Source organism: Nerophis ophidion, linkage group LG19, assembly GCF_033978795.1.
Source record: "Nerophis ophidion isolate RoL-2023_Sa linkage group LG19, RoL_Noph_v1.0, whole genome shotgun sequence".
Lineage (NCBI taxonomy): Eukaryota > Metazoa > Chordata > Actinopteri > Syngnathiformes > Syngnathidae > Nerophis > Nerophis ophidion.
Window position 1 is genome coordinate 26,618,584 of NC_084629.1, and position 17,865 is coordinate 26,636,448.

The 17,865-nt window shown below is 40.2% G+C and overlaps 1 protein-coding gene across 3 annotated transcripts in view; it reads left to right on the forward strand.

Annotated features, from left to right (window-relative positions):
• The window catches only part of med14 (mediator complex subunit 14), a 60,977-nt gene extending 44,298 nt beyond the window's left edge, over window positions 1-16,679 (forward strand). For 2 of the 3 annotated variants that reach the window (XM_061879693.1, XM_061879691.1), the window contains exons 22-29: window positions 140-262; window positions 442-618; window positions 5,775-6,013; window positions 6,084-6,263; window positions 6,390-6,497; window positions 13,389-13,514; window positions 13,592-13,781; window positions 16,090-16,679. In XM_061879693.1, coding sequence (XP_061735677.1) covers window positions 140-262; window positions 442-618; window positions 5,775-6,013; window positions 6,084-6,263; window positions 6,390-6,497; window positions 13,389-13,514; window positions 13,592-13,781; window positions 16,090-16,163 — 1,217 coding nt within the window. In that variant the 3' untranslated portion in view covers window positions 16,164-16,679. The remainder of the gene's footprint in view (window positions 1-139; window positions 263-441; window positions 619-5,774; window positions 6,014-6,083; window positions 6,264-6,389; window positions 6,498-13,388; window positions 13,515-13,591; window positions 13,782-16,089) is intronic. The other variant, XM_061879692.1, reaches the window with a different exon arrangement.
• Window positions 16,680-17,865: the final 1,186 nt, after the last annotated feature.

Genomic DNA, 17,865 nt, shown 5'->3' on the forward strand with positions numbered 1-17,865 from the left:
TTCTGTTGCGCTATATATCAGCCCACCAGTCCTGCTGCCCAGCTTTAGCATGTGCACATGTGCAGCGTGAGAGTGTGTGTGTGTGTATGTGTGTGTGTTCCTGCTCAGTCTTGACAAGATGTGGTGTGTGTATGTGCAGGGAACATCCATGCCTCTGGCTCCCCTAGCGGAGCGCTGAGGGCACCCTCTCCTTTCGGCCCTACCCCGTCTCCATCTTCTCTGGGCATAGCCATGGGTCAGACCAGCTTTGCCAGCCCCCACGGTAAGACGGGCGCGGTTCTGGTCCGCTTGGCAAGGCCTCGACAAAGCCTAAACTTCCCTATCCGGGCTCTCGCTTCGGTCGCGCATAAATGTGGCGTTCGGGTTTATATTAGTGTATTTCTTCCGTGTTCTTTTATTTTTTTGTCTGTCTGATAGCTTGACCCTCTCCCTCCTGACCAGGTGCTCTGGACCCCAGCTCTCCCTATGCCATGGTGTCTCCCAGCCACAGGGGCCAGTGGCCAGGCTCTCCCCAGGTCTCAGGTCCTTCTCCTGGGGCGAGGATCCACGGCATGTCCCCTGGTAACCCTTCGTTGCACTCGCCAATTCCTGACCCTCACTCTCCTCGTGCTGGACCGAGTAAGTGCTTTTCTCACAAAAGCAAACGTCATATGTCATTCTATGTCTCAAAACACAATCACTTATATGTTCAATCAAACTTGACATCTCTTACAGTCACTGTTTTTGTGGTTCACAAAAGCAAATTAATTAATCTACCGTATTTTACGGACTATAAGGCGCACCTAAAATCTTTTTTTTTTTTTGGGTCAAAACTCGACAGTACGCGGTTTAACGGAATAATTCTGGTTTTGCTTACCGATTTCGAAGCAATTTTATTTGGTACATGGTGTAATGGTAAGTGTGACCAGTAGATGGCAGTCATACTTAAGAGCTATGTGTAGACTGCAATATGATGGTACTCAAACATAAGAGATACGTGCAGACTGCAATATGACTCAAGTAAACAACACCAACATATTATATGTTCCATTGAAAATATAGAACATTACATACGTCGCTCAAAAATCTATCAAAATGTGTTATTACGACTTTGGTAAGCTATGAAGCCCCACCGCTTAATGGATTGTACTGTGCTTCAACGTAGGAGCACTATTATGGTGTGTGAATAAGGTAAGACATTATCTGGTGTTTTTTTTCACATTATTATGCAAAAGAAACATTTCTTACCTTCTGATACCTGCTGATCTGTAATTGGGATCTGCATTAATCCTGAAAAATTGCGCGCGTCCACCTTTGTAGTTTGTGTCGACACTGTAAGCTTCTTCTTTTTCTCTATCTTCTTGTTATGGGACAGTCATTCTTTGCTGTTGCCATTTGTGAAGTTAAGTGAATTAGTGAAATTAATTATATTTATGTAACACTTTTCTCTATTGAATCAAAGCGCTTTTACATAGGGAAACCCGACATCTAAGTTACATTTAAATCAGTGTGGGTGGCACTGGTAGCAGATGGATAAAGTGTCTTGCCCAAGGACACAACTGCAGTGACTAGGATGGGGGAAGCAGGGATCGAACTTGAACCCTCAAGTTGCTGGCACGGCCACTCTTATCAACTGAGCTATACCGCCCCTTTATATTTGTAATATAAAGTAGTGTAAAGTTCTTACTTTTGTGTCAGTAAACTCGCCATGAAAGCGCTAAAACATACCGGCTTAGTGAGTTTACATTATTCACCCAAGGAACTTTAGTTGTTAGAGAGTTCCGGTCGGACGGTTTTTCATGGGACACATTTCCAACGGATGAGGAGATGCTGCTCCGTTATTGATTGAAGTAAAGTCTGAATGTCATCAAAAGAGTTGGCTCGATCTTTTGACACTTCTGCCACTCCCGGCCTTGCACGCTACACCGCAACAACAAAGATAACGGGGAGAAGACTCTGTCGAAGGTGAGCCACGGTAATAAGACCGCCCACAAAACGGCACATCAGGAAGTGACTGTCAGAAAGCGGCTTGAAGTTGATCTGTAAAACATCATCCATGCAACATTTTGACCAAAAAAACACCATTACATGTTATGTAGACCACAAGAAAGTGTTTTCCATTTAGAAAAAAATAATAATACTATGACTCCTTTAATGCGCCCTATAATCCGGTGTGCATTTTGTATGAAAAAAGATTGAAAATAGACTATTCATTGTCAGTGTGCCTTATAATCCGGTATGCCCTATGTTCCGCAAAATACGGTAATTAGGGCCTGAGCAAAAATATTGGAAACCTCTTTTTTGTCAACTCAATGGGAATGACAGTTGATGCATTTGAAGTAGACTGCATCCAGCAGCTTTATCTCTTTAACGTGTTTCTATTGTGAAACTCAGGCGTTTTAGACTTGTCGTACTGTTGTATACAATGAACGCACAAGCGTTTTTAACGCCGACTGAGCAGTTTTGTCTTTACCACTATTACGACGAGGGATGTGTATCTTTGATATTTGAACCATTACGGTACCAATACCTTGTACTTGGGAATTGATACTGGTACTCAATGGTACCAATTTTCGTTACATTTGTATGTGTTAATAAATATTGTGTTTTAATAATGAAATCAATTTTTTAACATTTCAAAATATAAAAATGAGCTGACTATGATATCTCCAAATGTTATATGTTGTTTTATTGTTACATTATTACTGAATCCATTCCTCTGTTAGCATTGAAAATTGCAACATTACCTAGAAGCAGTTTGGCTGAGTCCGCTCTCAGTGCTGCTGGAGTGATGACTAAGTGTTAGTTATGTAACAATATTAAAGATTCTTATCATGGTTATTGTGATCAAATGATCACCGTTATTATAATCGCGATATTGTTGATGTTGCTCAAAAAGTATACACACACTGATATCTTTGGATTTTTTTGTTTTTTCATGTATTTATTTATTAATATTTAATTTTTATATTTTTAAGTAACTGAAATAAATATATATATACGTATATACCGGTATATATATTTGTACTTTCACACTTTAGGATTTATTTAGATGAAAAGTGTTTTGCAAATCAAATCTATTATCTATTATTTATTATTTCTGAAATGTATCATATCTGTTTATCTATATTATGGAGAAATGTAGTTAATCATAGAACTGGCACCCAATGTTAGTAAAGTATTGATTTTGAATCGAATTATTACCCCCAAGAATCGAATCGAATCGTGTGGCGCCCAAAGATTCCCAGCCCTATTTACAAACGCCAAAACCAGTGAAGTTGGCACGTTGTGTAAATCGTAAATAAAAACAGAATACAATGATTTGCAAATCCTTTTCAACTAATATTCAATTGAATAGACGGCGAATACAAGATACTTAATGTTCGAACTGGAAAAATATTTTTTTTAGCAAATATTAGCTCATTTGGAATTCAATGCCTTCAACATGTTTCAAAAAAGCTGGCACAAGTGCAAATTTGAGGAATGCTCATCAAACACTTATTTGGAACATCCCACAGGTGAACAAGCTAGTTGCGAACAGGTGGGTGCCATGATTAAGTAAAAAAACAGTTTCGATGAAGTGCTTAGTCATTCACAAACAAGGATGCGGCGAGGGTCACCACTTTGTGCACAAATGTGTGAACAAATCGTCAAACAGTTTAAGAACAACATTTCTCAACGAGCTATTGCAAGGAATTTAGTGATTTCACCATCTACGGTCTGTAATATCAATAGATACAGAGAATCTGGAGAAATCACTGAACGTAAGCGATGATATTACGGACCTTCGATCCCTCAGGCGGAACGGCTTTAAAAAGCGACATCAGTGTGTAAAGGGGCTCACATGGGCTCAGGAACACTTCAGAAAACCACTATCAGTAACTGCAGTCTATCGCTACATCTGTAAGTGCAAGTTAAAACTGTACTACTATGCAAAGCCATTTATCAACAACACCCAGAAACGCCGCCGGCTTTACTGGGCTCGAGCTCATCTAATACGGACTGATGCAAAGTGGAAAAGTGTCCTGTGGTCTGACGAGTCCACATTTAAAGTAGTTTTTGGAAACTGTGAACGTTGTGTCCTCCTGACCAAAGAGGAAAATAACCATCGGGATTGTTATAGGCGCAAAGTTTAAAAAACAGTATCTGTGATGGTATGAGGCACTGTTATACGGTATACCGATATTAGTATAGTACCCCGATACTAATGAATAATTTTCGGTACTATACCGCCTCTGAAAAGTAGTCTCCCCCCCACCAATTACAACATCATCTTTCGTTTAAAAAAAATGTATAATATGTTTATAAACTCAGAAAATATGTCGCTGGACAAATGAGGACGACTTAGAATATGACCATTGTATGATCCTGTAATGACTTGGTATCGGATTGACACCCAAATTTGTGGTTATTATCCAAAACTAATGTAAATTATCAAACAACAGAAGAGTAAGTGATTATTACATTTTAACAGAAGTGTAGGTAGAACATGTTAAAAGAGAAAATAAGCAGATATTAACACGAAATGAACAAGTAGATTTATAATTCATTTTCTACCACTTGTCCTTTATAATGTTGACAAAATAATAGAATGATAAATGACACAATATGTTACTGCATACGTCAGCAAACTAATTAGGAGCTTTTGTTTGTTTACTTACTACTAAAAGACAATTTCTTTTGTATGTTCACCATTTTATTTAAGGACAAACTTACAATGATAAACATATGTTTAATGTACCCTAAGATTTTTGTTAAAATAAAGCCAATAATGCAGTTTTTTGTGGTCCCCTTTATTTACAAAAGTATCGAAATAATTTAGGTACCGGTTCCAAAATATTGGTATCGGGACAACACTAGTATGATGGTGTATTAGTGCCCAAAGCATGGGTAACTTACACATCTGTGAGGGCACCATTAATGCTAAAAGGTACATATAGGTTTTGGAGCAACATCCAAGCTAAGTCTTTTTCATGGACGCCCCTGCTTATTTCAGCAAGAAAATGTCAAGCCACGAGTTACAACAGCGTGGCTTCATAGTAAAAGATTGCAGGTACTAGACTGGCCTGCCTGTAGTCCATACCTGTCTCCTATTAAAAATATGTGGCCCATTACGAAGCCTAAAATACCATTTTACAACAGTCCGTACTCACGTACTGTACATCAAGCAAGAATGGGAAATAATTCCACCTGAAAAGCTTCAAAACTTGGTCTCCTCAGTTCCCAAACGTGTTGTTAAAAGGAAAGGCCATGTAACACAGTGGTAAAAATGCCCCTGTGGCAACTTTTTGCAATGTGTTGCTGCCATTAAATCTTAAGTTAATGAGTATTTGCAAAAAAAATTACATTTCTCAGTTCGAACATATCTTGTCTTTTCCAGTCTATTTAATTGATCAGAAGTTAAAAATGATTTGCAAATCATTGTATTGTTTTTATTTATGAAGTACACAACATGCCAACTTCACTAGTTTTGGTTTTGTAAAATACTTGTTAAACAAAACTTGTTTTTAATGAATACCGTCCTAGGCCTACTAGGTGACTGTATTTTAATGTTGGCCATTATTATTGTACTTGGAGAGCCAAGTGTTTTTTTAGGGTTTGAGAACCACTGGGATAGACCATTAATCCCACAATGGGGAAATTATATGGTTGCAGTGCAGATGCAATTAGAGATATGGCGCCACCTGTTGCTTTGACAGTCTGCAGATATCTTCGAGATGCCTTTTAAGATTTTAGTCTGTACTGAGGTTCTTATGAATGACTGAAGTCATGTCCATTTCTGTTCTTCTATTCAGTCTCCCAAGTCATGCCCACCAGTATGCCTCCACCCCGCAAGCTACCTCAGCGCCCCTGGGCTGCCTCCATCCCCACTATCCTCACCCACAATGCCCTGCATGTGCTCCTGCTGCCCTCGCCCACCCCCTGTCTGGTGCCAGGCCTGGCGGGAAGCTACCTCTGCTCGCCGCTGGAGCGCTTCTTGGGTTCGGTCATCATGAGGCGGCACCTGCAGAGGATCATTCAGCAGGAAGCCAACGTAAGAAGAGAAGAAGGAAAAAGCAAGATCTGCAGTATTTTGTTCTACTCACATCTCTCCTTCCGTGCAGCTTTCCATCGTGAACTCCAACGAGCCTGGGGTTATCATGTTCAAAACGGACGTGCTCAAGTGTCGCGTGGCTCTCAACCCAAAGAACTACCAGACTCTGCAGCTCAAAGTGACACCGGAAAATGCGGGCCCGTGGTCACAGGACGAGCTTCAGGTGCTCGAAAAGTTCTTTGAGACACGGGTTAGTACCTCACAAGGTTCACTGAAAGAGTTTCACATGATGAGAGTAAAACTGCAGCTCACCCAACATATATAAAGAAATGTGTTTTTTTTTAATTGGTCTTTTTTTTCTTGTTTTCTTTTCAAGGTTGCTGGCCCCCCCTTTAAATACAACACATTGAATGCCTTCACAAAGCTGCTCGGAGCACCCACGCATATCCTCAGAGACTGTGTGCGCATCATGAAGCTGGAACTGGTTAGTTGTTGTTAATGCATATTTACTATACATTTTTGAGGTTTTTTTTTTTAAAACAGTTTTTCAACAGTATTAATTATTGCCACAATTGCAGACATAAAGCCCAAAACCTTGAGGTTAAGACTTTTCCCAGTTTAAAGTAATGCAAATAGAAATAATCAATTCCGGGGTCAAACCGTCACCATCATTTTATTTATTTATGTAATTATATGTATAAACAAAATGATTGTGTGTGTGTGTGTGTGTGTGTGTGTGTGTGTGTGTGTGTGTGTGTGTGTGTGTGTGTGTGTGTGTGTGTGTGTGTGTGTGTGTGTGTGTGTGTGTGTGTGTGTGTGTGTGTGTCTGTATATATATATATATCTATATATGATTACTTTTTTTTTTACTTAACAAATATTTTATCTAATTGATTTGTATATTTAATTTTTAAATAGAAATAAACTTAAAGTAGACATTCATAACTAACATTCACATGTAAGTATAAATTGACCACAGTTAATATTAAGTTGCAACAAAATGTGCTTCATTTATGTCATTTCCCATTTGTCTTATATTATGAATAAGATAACACCATAAATATAACTAGATACATCATGCTAGGGTTTGGCCATATGGCTAAAAACTGTATCACGATTTAAGTGTTTAATATCGGTCGATTTCGATAATTATTGATATTTTTTTGTGACCTATTAAAAATAAGGACCAAGATTAAAATACATTTAATGTAAACACTTTCATTTCAAATGTAACCTTCCTCTGATTATTATACCTTCAGTTATCAAGGCATAAAGTAAATGAAATGTCAATACACGCATGGAAAACAATCAGTCAATGTAAACAAATTCAAGAAACAGATGGCACACTTATCCGTGTAAAAAAATATCCAAAGAGGGTAACCTTAAACGATGGGTTAGTGTGGCTTAATAATTATTTGTTTATGGAATTATCAGGCTTAATGTAGAAGGGCCTAAATGTCCCACCAGAGACAATAACACACGAGATCACTGCTACACGGCTCTTAAAGGGGCATACGACTCTGGGGTATACCGGCTCTTAGCTGCTCTGATCACAATTTGATACATATCATCCCAACTTACAAACAAAAATTTTAATCTGCAAAGCCTGTATTTGGAACAGTAAAGAAATGGACAAATGAGGCGGAGGAAGAGTTACAGGACTGCTTTGACTGTACAGACTGGAGCGTGTTTGAGGATGCCACAAGTGACTTTTACAAGCTCTCGGACACTGTGACATCTTACATTAGTTTCTGTGAGGAAGTATGTGTGCCAACAAAGACTTTTCGCATCAACAACAACAACAAACCATGGTTCACAGCAAAACTGAGCCAGCTGCATCAGGCAAAGGAGGAGGCATACAGAGCGGGAGACAGGTCTCTGTTCAAAACACTCAGGCACACTTTGAATATGGATATCAGAGCTGCAAAAAAGAAATTATCTGAGAAGCTGAAAGTCCAGTTTTCAGCCAACAAATCGTTTTTTCGTTGTGGAAAAGTCTTCAAGAAATTACCACCTACAAGAGACCATCACCCAATGTTGATGCTAATGATGGCCTTGCTGAGGAGCTGAATAGCTTCTATTGTCGTTTTGATAAAGGACCATCTACACCCCTCCCCCACTCCAGTCCAATTGCAATCACCTCTACTCACATTTCTACACCTCCCCCACCCGACACACAATCCACACTAATCATACATGAGGAAAATGTTCGCCGCCTCTTTCAGAGACAGAACATCCGATAGGCAGCAGGACCTGACAGTTACACCTTCCTATCTTAAGACCTGTGCTGTCCAACGAGCACCTGTCTTCACAGATATTCACTGGAGCTGTGCGAAGTCCTTTTGTGCTTCAAAAACTCCACCATCATTCGAGTCCATAAGAAATCCTCCATCACTGAACTTAACGACTACAGATCTGTGGCCTTGACTTCAATCGTCATGAAGTCCTTTGAACGGTTAGTGCTGTCCCGTCTTAAAAGCACCATAGGTCACCAGTTTGACCCCCTGGAGTTTACAAACAGGTCAGTGGATGATGCAGTTAACATGGGACTGCGCTTTATCCTGCAACATCTTGACCAACCAGGCACCTATGCCAGGGAACTGTTTGTTGACTTCAGCTCCACATTCAACGCCATCATACTTGAAATCCTTACCGTCAAACTCTCCCACCTCGCTGTGCTCTTGCTACTCAGTGGATCTCCAGCTTCCTGACAAACAGGAGCCAGCATGTGCGGTTGAGAGACATCCCATCTGGAACAATGTCAATCAACACTTCAGCGTCATAGGGGTGCATCCTTTCTCCACTGCTCTTCTTATACATAAATGACTGCACCCCCAAGAATCCAGCTGTCAAACTGTTGAAATTTGTAGATGACACCACTGTCATTGGGCTCATTCAAAATGGTGACGAGTCTGCATATCGGCAGGAGGTTGAGAGGCTGGTGCTTTAGTGTAGTCAGCACAACCCTAAGCTGAACACTAAAGACTGTGAACTTGTGTCAATGGTGAACTCTTTCAAGTTCTTGGGAAGCATCATCTCTCAGGATTTGAGGTGGGAAACAAACACCAGCACCGTCCTCAAAAAGGCTCAGCAGGGGATGTACTTCCTCCGGCAACTTAGCAAATATGGCTTACCAAAAGTGCTGTTAGTCATATTCTACACTGCTACAGTTGAATCCATTTTCTGCTCATCCATTACTGTCTGGTTTGGGGCAACCACAACAAAGGATAGATGCAGACTACAGCGCACAATCAGATCAGCGGAAAAGATCATCCTACAGGACTTGTACTTCAGCAGGACCGGGAAGAGGGCAGAGAACATCACCAAAGACCCCACACACCCCGCATTCACTTGTCTTCAACCTCCTCCCCTCAGGCAGAAGATACAGATCCCTGCACACTAAAACTACTAGACACAATAACAGCCTCTTTCCCACTGCCATTACTTTCCTGAACAGTAGATAAGGCGTACAGCACAATCTTAGCTGTTCCCAAGCACAGCCTGACTTTACTGACACTAATGACTTTATATTCATGCATCCTGCATATTACAGACTTATTGCACATCACAAGCTTATTGCACATTACAGACCCTGGAACTGTCTTTTTTTGCACTACTCTTTCCTTAAATTTTTTTGTCACTATATATTTCCGTTATGTATATATTTGTACTTTGCACTAAATCTTGTAAAGTCGTACTTGTAAATAATGTTGATAGGTGACTAGTATATGTCTGGCTGTAAAGTATGCATGTATGTGGATTACTTGCTTGCTCAGTGAATGAATACTTGCCTATTTATTGTATGTTTAGAGAGCTAACAACTGCCGAAGACAAATTCCTTGTACAAACCCCGTTTCCATATGAGTTGGGAAATTGTGTTAGATGTAAATGTAAACGGAATACAATGATTTGCAAATCCTTTTCAACCCATTAGTCAATTGAATGCACTACAAAGACAAGATATTTGATGTTCAAACTCAAACTTTTTTTTTTTTTCAAATAATAATTACCTTAAAATTTTATGGCGGCAACACTTGCCAAAGTAATTGGGAAAGGGCATGTTCACCACTGTGTTACATCACATTTTCTTTTAACAACACTCAATAAACGTTTGGGAACTGAGGAAACTAATTGTTGAAGCTTTGAAAGTGGAACTCTTTACCATTCTTGCTTGATGTACAGCTTAAGTTGTTCAACAGTCCGGGGTCTTGTTGTCGTATTTTCCGCTTCATAATGTGCCACACATTTTCGATGTGAGACATGTCTGCACTGCAGGCGGGCCAGAAAAGTACCCGCACTCTTTCACTACGAAGCCACGCTGTTGTAACATGGGGCTTGGCATTGTTTTGCTGAAATAAGCAGGGGCGTCCATGATAACGTTGCTTGGAAGACAACATATGTTGCTGCAAAACCTGTATGGACCATTCAGCATTAATGGTGCCTTCACAGATGTGTAAGTTACCCATGCCTTGGGCACTAATACACCACCATACCATCACACATGCTGGCTTTTGAACTTTGCGCCTATAACAATCCGGGTGGTTATTTTCCTCTTTATTTCGGAGGACACCACGTCCACAGTTTCCAAATATAATTTGAAATGTGGACTCGTCAGACCAAAGAACACTTTTCCACTTTGCATCAGTCCATCTTAGATGAGCTCTGGCCCAGCAAAGCCGGCGGCGTTCCTTGGTGTTGTTGATGAATGGCTTTCGTTATGCATAGTAGAGTTTTAACTTGCACTTAGAGATGGAGCGACCAACTGTAGTCACTGATAGTGGTTTTATGAAGTTTTCCTGAGCCCATGTGGTGATATCCTTTACACACTGATGTCTGTTTTTGATGCAGTACTGTCTGAGGGATCAAAGGTCCGTAATATCATTGCTTACGTGCAGTGATTTCTCCAGATTCTCTGAACCTTTTGATGATTTTACGGACCGTAAATGGTAAAATCCCTAAATTCCTTGCAATAGCTCGTTGAGAAATGTTGTTCTAAAACTGTTGGACAATTTGCTTACAAATTGGTGACCCTTGCCCCATCCTTGTTTGTGAATTACTTAGCATTTTATGGAAGCTGCTTTTATTCCCAATCATCGCACCCAACTGTTCCCAATTAGCCTGGACACCTGTGGGGATTTCCAAATAAGTGTTTGATGAGCATTCCTCAACTTAATTAGTATTTATTGCCACCTTTCCCAACTTTTTTGTCACGTGTCGCTGGCATCAAATTCTAAAGTTAATGATAATTTGCATACTCATACTCAACTGAATATGGATTGAAAATTATATGCAAATCATTGAATTCCGTTTATATTTGTATCTAACACAATTTCCCAACTCATATGGAAACGGGGTTTGTATATGCAAGTGTACTTGGCCAAATAAACCTGATTCTAAATCTGATTTGTTCATGCAACCAATCTAGCCTCGTAACTTCCGGTTTCTTCCGACCAGGAAGAAGAAAAAAAAATCAAATGTTTTATCGATCTCATTTTTTTTTTTATATAGACTACGGTTCTATTGCGATATATATTTATATAGTTTTGTCACTCACCCCTTGTAACGCCCCATTGTCCTTCTCAAATAGTGGGGTGGACCCCCTTGCGTGGACGTGATGTGATGCGATGCCGGAAGGGCTGCGTGTCGGGGAACATGCTTTATTTGTAACCACAGTGGGAGACGAAAGACTGGTGTGTTGTTTCCGTTAATGTTACAAAATGTATAATGTTATACAGAGGTATAGTTATAACAATTTTATAGACTAACTAAATGAGGCAATTCCTGAAGGAATTACGTGTGAATGCTTCAATACTGAAGTTGAACTGAAATCTTGGAATTTTATTAAAATTGTTGAAGTAGAGCACACATTTCCCAAACAGGCTGAATATTTTGAAGTTGGAACAGTTTGAATCAGATGACAAATATAGGAGTTGTAGAACTTTGACGAATGTCCCATTGATTTCAATGGGAATTTCCCCCAAATTTGAGAATTTTGGTAAAATCTGGAATTTTTGTTAAAATGGTAAAAAAAAAAACTTGAATGGTCTGAATGAGTTAAAATGGTTGGTGTTGGAATTTTTAAAATCGGTCGAGAAATGTTGAAGTAGTAACATGTTGAATTGAGAAATGGAATTTCTGGAAAACCAAGAATTTTTCCAGTTAAAAAAAAAACTTTGTTTTTTTTTGTCCTAACTAAATAAGAGTAATGTTTTGACGGTGGAACGGATGAAGAGGGTTGAAAAATGTGGGAGGAGTAATTGCCCAAAAAACGGGTGGAAGTAGGACTTAGTAAAAACAGGAATTCTTGGAATTGTTTTGAACTTTTGGAATATGTTGAAGGTGGAACGGTTTGAAGCGGTTGAGAAAGTGGAAATGGTGGAAGGTTGAAAAATGGCCAATTTCTTTTTGAATGGGGAAAAATGTCCCGGAAAACCTGGAAGTCTGGGAAATCTGGGAATTTGGGGAATTTGTCCATAACTTGGGTTTATTTATTTTGGAAAACCTTGTTACATTGTTTAATGCAGTGGTTCTCAAATGGGGTTTACGCGTACCCCTAGGGGTACTTGAAGGTATGCCAAGGGGTACGTGAGATTTTTTAAAAATAGTCTAAAAATAGCAGCAATTCAAAAATCCTTTATAAATATATTTATTGAATAATACTTCAACAAAATATGAATGTAAGTTCATAAACTGTGATAAGAAATGCAACAATGCAATATTCAGTGTTGACAGCTAGATTTTTTTGTGGACATGTTCCATAAATATTGATGTTCAAGATTTCTTTTTTTTTGTGACGAAATGTTTAGAATGAAATGATGAATCCAGATGGATCTCTATTACAATCCCCAAAGGGGGCACTTTAAGTTGATGATTACTTCTATGTGTAGAAATCTTGATTTATAATTGAATCACTTGTTTATTTTTCAACAAGTTTTTAGTTATTTTTATATATATATTTTATTTTTTACAAGTGGTTCAAGAAAGACCACCTCAAATGAGCAATATTTTGCACTGTTATACAATTTAATAAATCAGAAACTGATGACATAGTGCTGTATTTTACTTCTTTATCTCTATGTTTTCAACCAAATATGCTTTGCTCTGATTAGGGGGTACTTGAATTAAAAAAATGTTCACAGGGGGTACATCACTGAAAAAAGGTTGAGAACCACTGGTTTAATGCATCCAGCGGGGCATCACAACAAAATTAGGCATAATAATGTGTTAAATCCACGACTGTATATATCGGTATCGGTTGATATCGGAATCGGTAATTAAGAGTTGGACAATGTCAGAATATGGGATATGTGCAAAAAAGCCATTATCTGACATCTCTGATAAATGTGTACTGAAGAGGTTTTCCCATTTCCTGCAGTTCCCAGACCAGGCTGCGCAGCTGAAGTGGAATGTCCAGTTCTGCCTCACCATCCCTCCCAGCGCTCCCCCCATCGCACCCCCCGGAACCATCGCCGTGGTGCTCAAGTCCAAGATGCTGTTCTTTGTAAGTGTCCGACACCACCTAGCACCTGCGATCTTTGAAAGCGCCTCACATTGTACCTTTCGGGTCCCCTCCCACAGCTGCAGCTGACCCAGCGCGTCCCGGTGCCACAGGAGCCCGTGAGCATCATCGTGCCCATCGTGTACGACATGGCGTCGGGCTTCACCCAGCAGGCCGACATCCCCAGGCAGCCCAGCTCCTCTGGCGCGGCGGCGCTCATGGTGTCCAACATCCTGAAGAGGTTCAACGAGCTGCACCCCACCAGACCGGGTGAGTGGGTTGGTCTAGACCAGGGATGTCAAACATGCAGCCAGCAAACAGGTTTAATCAGGCCAACGCGATGAGTTTGTGTAAATGAGCTCCATTGTTAAGTGAAAGAAACTGCTGCTCTCAATGTGTCCACTGGATGTCGCTATAGCAATTCTGACAGGCAAGACAAAGGGACGTTTTTGTCATGAATAAGGGAGCTTTTTTTGGTTGGTGCACTAATTGTAAGTGTATATTGTGTTTTTTATGTTGATTTAATAAAAATACAAACTTTTTTTTTTTTTTTTTTTTTTTTTTTTTTTTTAATAAAAATTTGTAAAAAATTCTTCTGCGGCCCGGTACCAATCGGGCCACGGCCCGGTGGTTGGGGACCACTGATGTAGAGGATCTTTGACAAGCGTTCTTGTAAGATGTTCTTAAAATTAGCAGAGCGCTCCTGTCATATAGACGATCTTTGACTAGCCCTCTCGTATGTTCTTAAAATTAACAGAGCGCTCCTGTCATATAGAGGATCTTTGACTAGCCCTCTCGTATGTTCTTAAAATGATCAGAGCGCTCCTGTTATATAGAGGATCTTTGACTAGCGCTCTTCTAGTATGTTCTTAAAAACAGCAGAGCGCTTCTGTCATATAGAGTATCTTTGACTCGCGATTTTGTGAACTATTCCTCAAAACAGCAAAGAGCTCCTGTTATATAGATGATCTTTTTACCTGAGTTATACAGCAAAGCGCTCTTGTCATATAGAGGATCTTTGACTGGCGTACTGGTAGTCAGTTCTTAAAAATAGCAAAGCGCTCATGTTATGTAAAAGATCTTTTGCTCGCATTTTTGCAAAAGATTCCTAAAAACAGCACCGCGCTCCTGTCACGTAGAGGATCTATGACTAGTGTTCTTGTCGTAGGTTCTTAAAAACAACATAGCGCTCCTGTCATAGAGGATCTGATCTTTGACTAACATTATTGTAGTAGGTTCATAAAAACAGCAGAGCGCTCCTGTCATATAGATGATCTTTGACCAGAGTTATACAGCAGAGTGCTCCTGTCATATAGAGTATCTTTGACTAGCGTTCTTGTAGTAGGTTCTTCAAATTAGCAGAGCACTCCTGTTATATAGAGGATCTTTGATTAGCGCTCTTGTAGTAGATTCTTAAAAACAGCTAAGCGCTTTTGTCATATAGAGGATATTTGACTAGCGCTCTTGTAGTACGTTTTTAAACAGCAGAGGGCTTCTGTCAAATAGAGGATCTTTGACTAGCACTCTTGTAGTACGTTTTTAAACAGCAGAGTTCTTCTGTCATATAGAGGATCTTTGACTAGCGCTCTTGTAGTATGTTTTTAAACAGCAGAGGGCTTCTGTCAAATAGAGGATCTTTGACTAGCACTCTTGTAGTACGTTTTTAAACAGCCGAGTGCTTCTGTCATATAGAGGATCTTTGACTAGCGCTCTTGTAGTGCGTTTTTAAACAGCAGAGTGCTTCTGTCATATAAAAGATCTTTGACTAGCGCTCTTGTTGTACGTTTTTAAACAGCGTAGTGCGTCTGTCATATAGAGGGGATCTTTGACTAGCGCTCTTGTAGTACGTTTTTAAACAGCAGAGTGCTTCTGTCATATAGAGGATCTTTGACTAGCGCTCTTGTAGTTCGTTTTTAAACAGCAGAGTGCTTCTGTCATATAGAGGATCTTTGACTAGCGCTCTTGTACGTTTTTAAACAGCAGAGTGCTTCCGTCATATAGAGGGGATCTTTGACTAGCGCTCTTGTAGTACGTTTTTAAACAGCAGAGTGCTTCTGTCATATGGAGGATCTTTGACTAGCGCTCTTGTACGTTTTTAAACAGCGGAGTGCTTCTGTCATATAGAGGGGATCTTTGACTGGCGCTCTTGTAGTACATTTTTAAACAGCAGAGTGCTTCTGTCATATAGAGGATCTTTGACTAGCGCTCTTGTAGTAAATTTTCAAACAGCAGAGTGCTTCTGTCATATAGAGGATCTTTGACTGGCGCTCTTGTAGTAAATTTTTAAACAGCAGAGTGCTTCTGTCATGTGGAGGATATTTGACTAGCGTTCTTGTAGTAAGTTCTTGAAAACAGCAAAGCTCTTCTGTCATATAGAGGATCTTTGACTCGCAAAGCGCTCCTGTCCGGCTCCTGATTTTTGTACCAGAGTTATACAGCAAAGCGCTCTTGTCATATAGAGGATCTTTGACTATGGTTCTCGTATTAGGTTCTTAAAAACAACAGTTTAATGTATCATGTTTTTTTTAATTGCGATTTTGTTGTCGTTGGCTCACGTTCCACCCTCCCTCCCTGCCAGGTGACTGCACCATATTCGCGTCTGTCCACGAGCTGATGGCCAACCTCACCCTGCCGCCCGGCACACGCCAGTAGAAGAACCATGGACCAATGACGACACTTACGGGACAAGGGAGCACGACGGATGTCTGGACGTTTTAGATGGCTGACATCACGTGTAGTTTCAATCATGGTGAATAACAACATAATGTGATGGTTCTTACAGGCTAAAGATGAGTAGAGGAGGTATATTTTGCATATCGAGGATATTTTGTAAACAGGAATATTATCTATTGAAATTATGTTTGTTTACAAGAATATGTACATTGTTGTATATTTGACTTTTTCTTTCAAGATAGCCGCATTTTTCTTATCTTGGCCTGCACCACTCACGGTGTATCATGAGAAATTATCCCTCTCTTGTCTCGGGACTTTTGGCGAGAGCTCTCCCTCGCATTTTTACTTTCACTACGGACTACTGTGACAGACTTTATAAAGTCGGCTGTATTTTATCAAGAGGGACTTTGATGGCCGATGGGGGGATTTGATACATCCTGTCTGAACATTTTGCTATTTAATAAAGAAAGCAAGCAGGAGGAAATTCCTCCACCAGTAGAGCCTGATCTATCTGAGTAAAATAAAAAAAACTTCTCTATATTACCTTAAATTAGTGATGGGTCAAACAATACAGAAGCACTGATGCATTGGGCCCTCGATGTGTGTGTCATTTTAAGAAAAAAAAACAACAGGTGACCAATAAAGCTGCAAAGTGTTTTTTAGGAAGTGTCCGCTGGGACTGAATGAAGTTGCTCTAATCACCAGCTGGCATCTATTGTGCTAGTCGCTAACGAGCAATTGGTATGTTAATTGGTTGCTGACAACTACCGCGCTAATCGCTAGCTGACAAATAATGTGCTAATCGCTAGCGGACATTGCCACTGACACATAAATCAGAAGCTGACAACTAGCGCGTTAATTGCTAGCTGACAACGTGCCAATCGCTAGCTAAAATTGCAACTGGCATGTTAGTAGCTGACAACTAGTGTGCTAATTGCTAGATGGCAACTAACATGCCAATCGCTATCTGACATTGCAACTGAAATGTTAAGTCAGTAACTGACAACTAGTGCGCTAATCGCTGGCTGGCAGCTGACGCTTTAATCACCAGTTGGATTCTATTGTGCTAGTCTCTTGCTGGCAATTGGCATGTTAATCGGTTGCTGACAACTACCGCGCTAATTGCTAGCTGGCAACTAATGTGCTAATCGCTAGCGGCCATTGCCACTGGCACGTTAATCAGAAGCTGACAACTTGTGCGCTAATTGCTATGTGGCAATTTACGTGCCAATCGCTAGCTAACATTGCAACCAGCATATTAGTCAGTACCTGACAACTAGTGTGCTAATTGCTAGCTGGCTACAAACATGCCAATCGCTAGCTGACATTGCAACTAAAATGATAGTCAGTGGCTGACAACTGCCGCGCTAATCGCTGGCTGCCATCTAACGCTTTAATCACCAGCTGGCATCTAGTGTGCTAGTCTCTAGCTGACAGTTGGCATGTTAATCTGTAGACAACAACTACAGCGCTAATCGCTAGCTTGCAACTAACGTGCCAATTGGTAGCTGACATTGCAGCTGACAATTTAGTCAGAAGCTGAAAAGTAGCGCTATCGAGCTAGCTTACAACTAACGTGCTAATCGCTAGCTGACATTGCCACTGGCATGTTAATCAGAAGCTGACAACTAGCGTGCTAATTGCCAGCTGGCAATTAACGTGCCAATCGCTAGCTAAAATA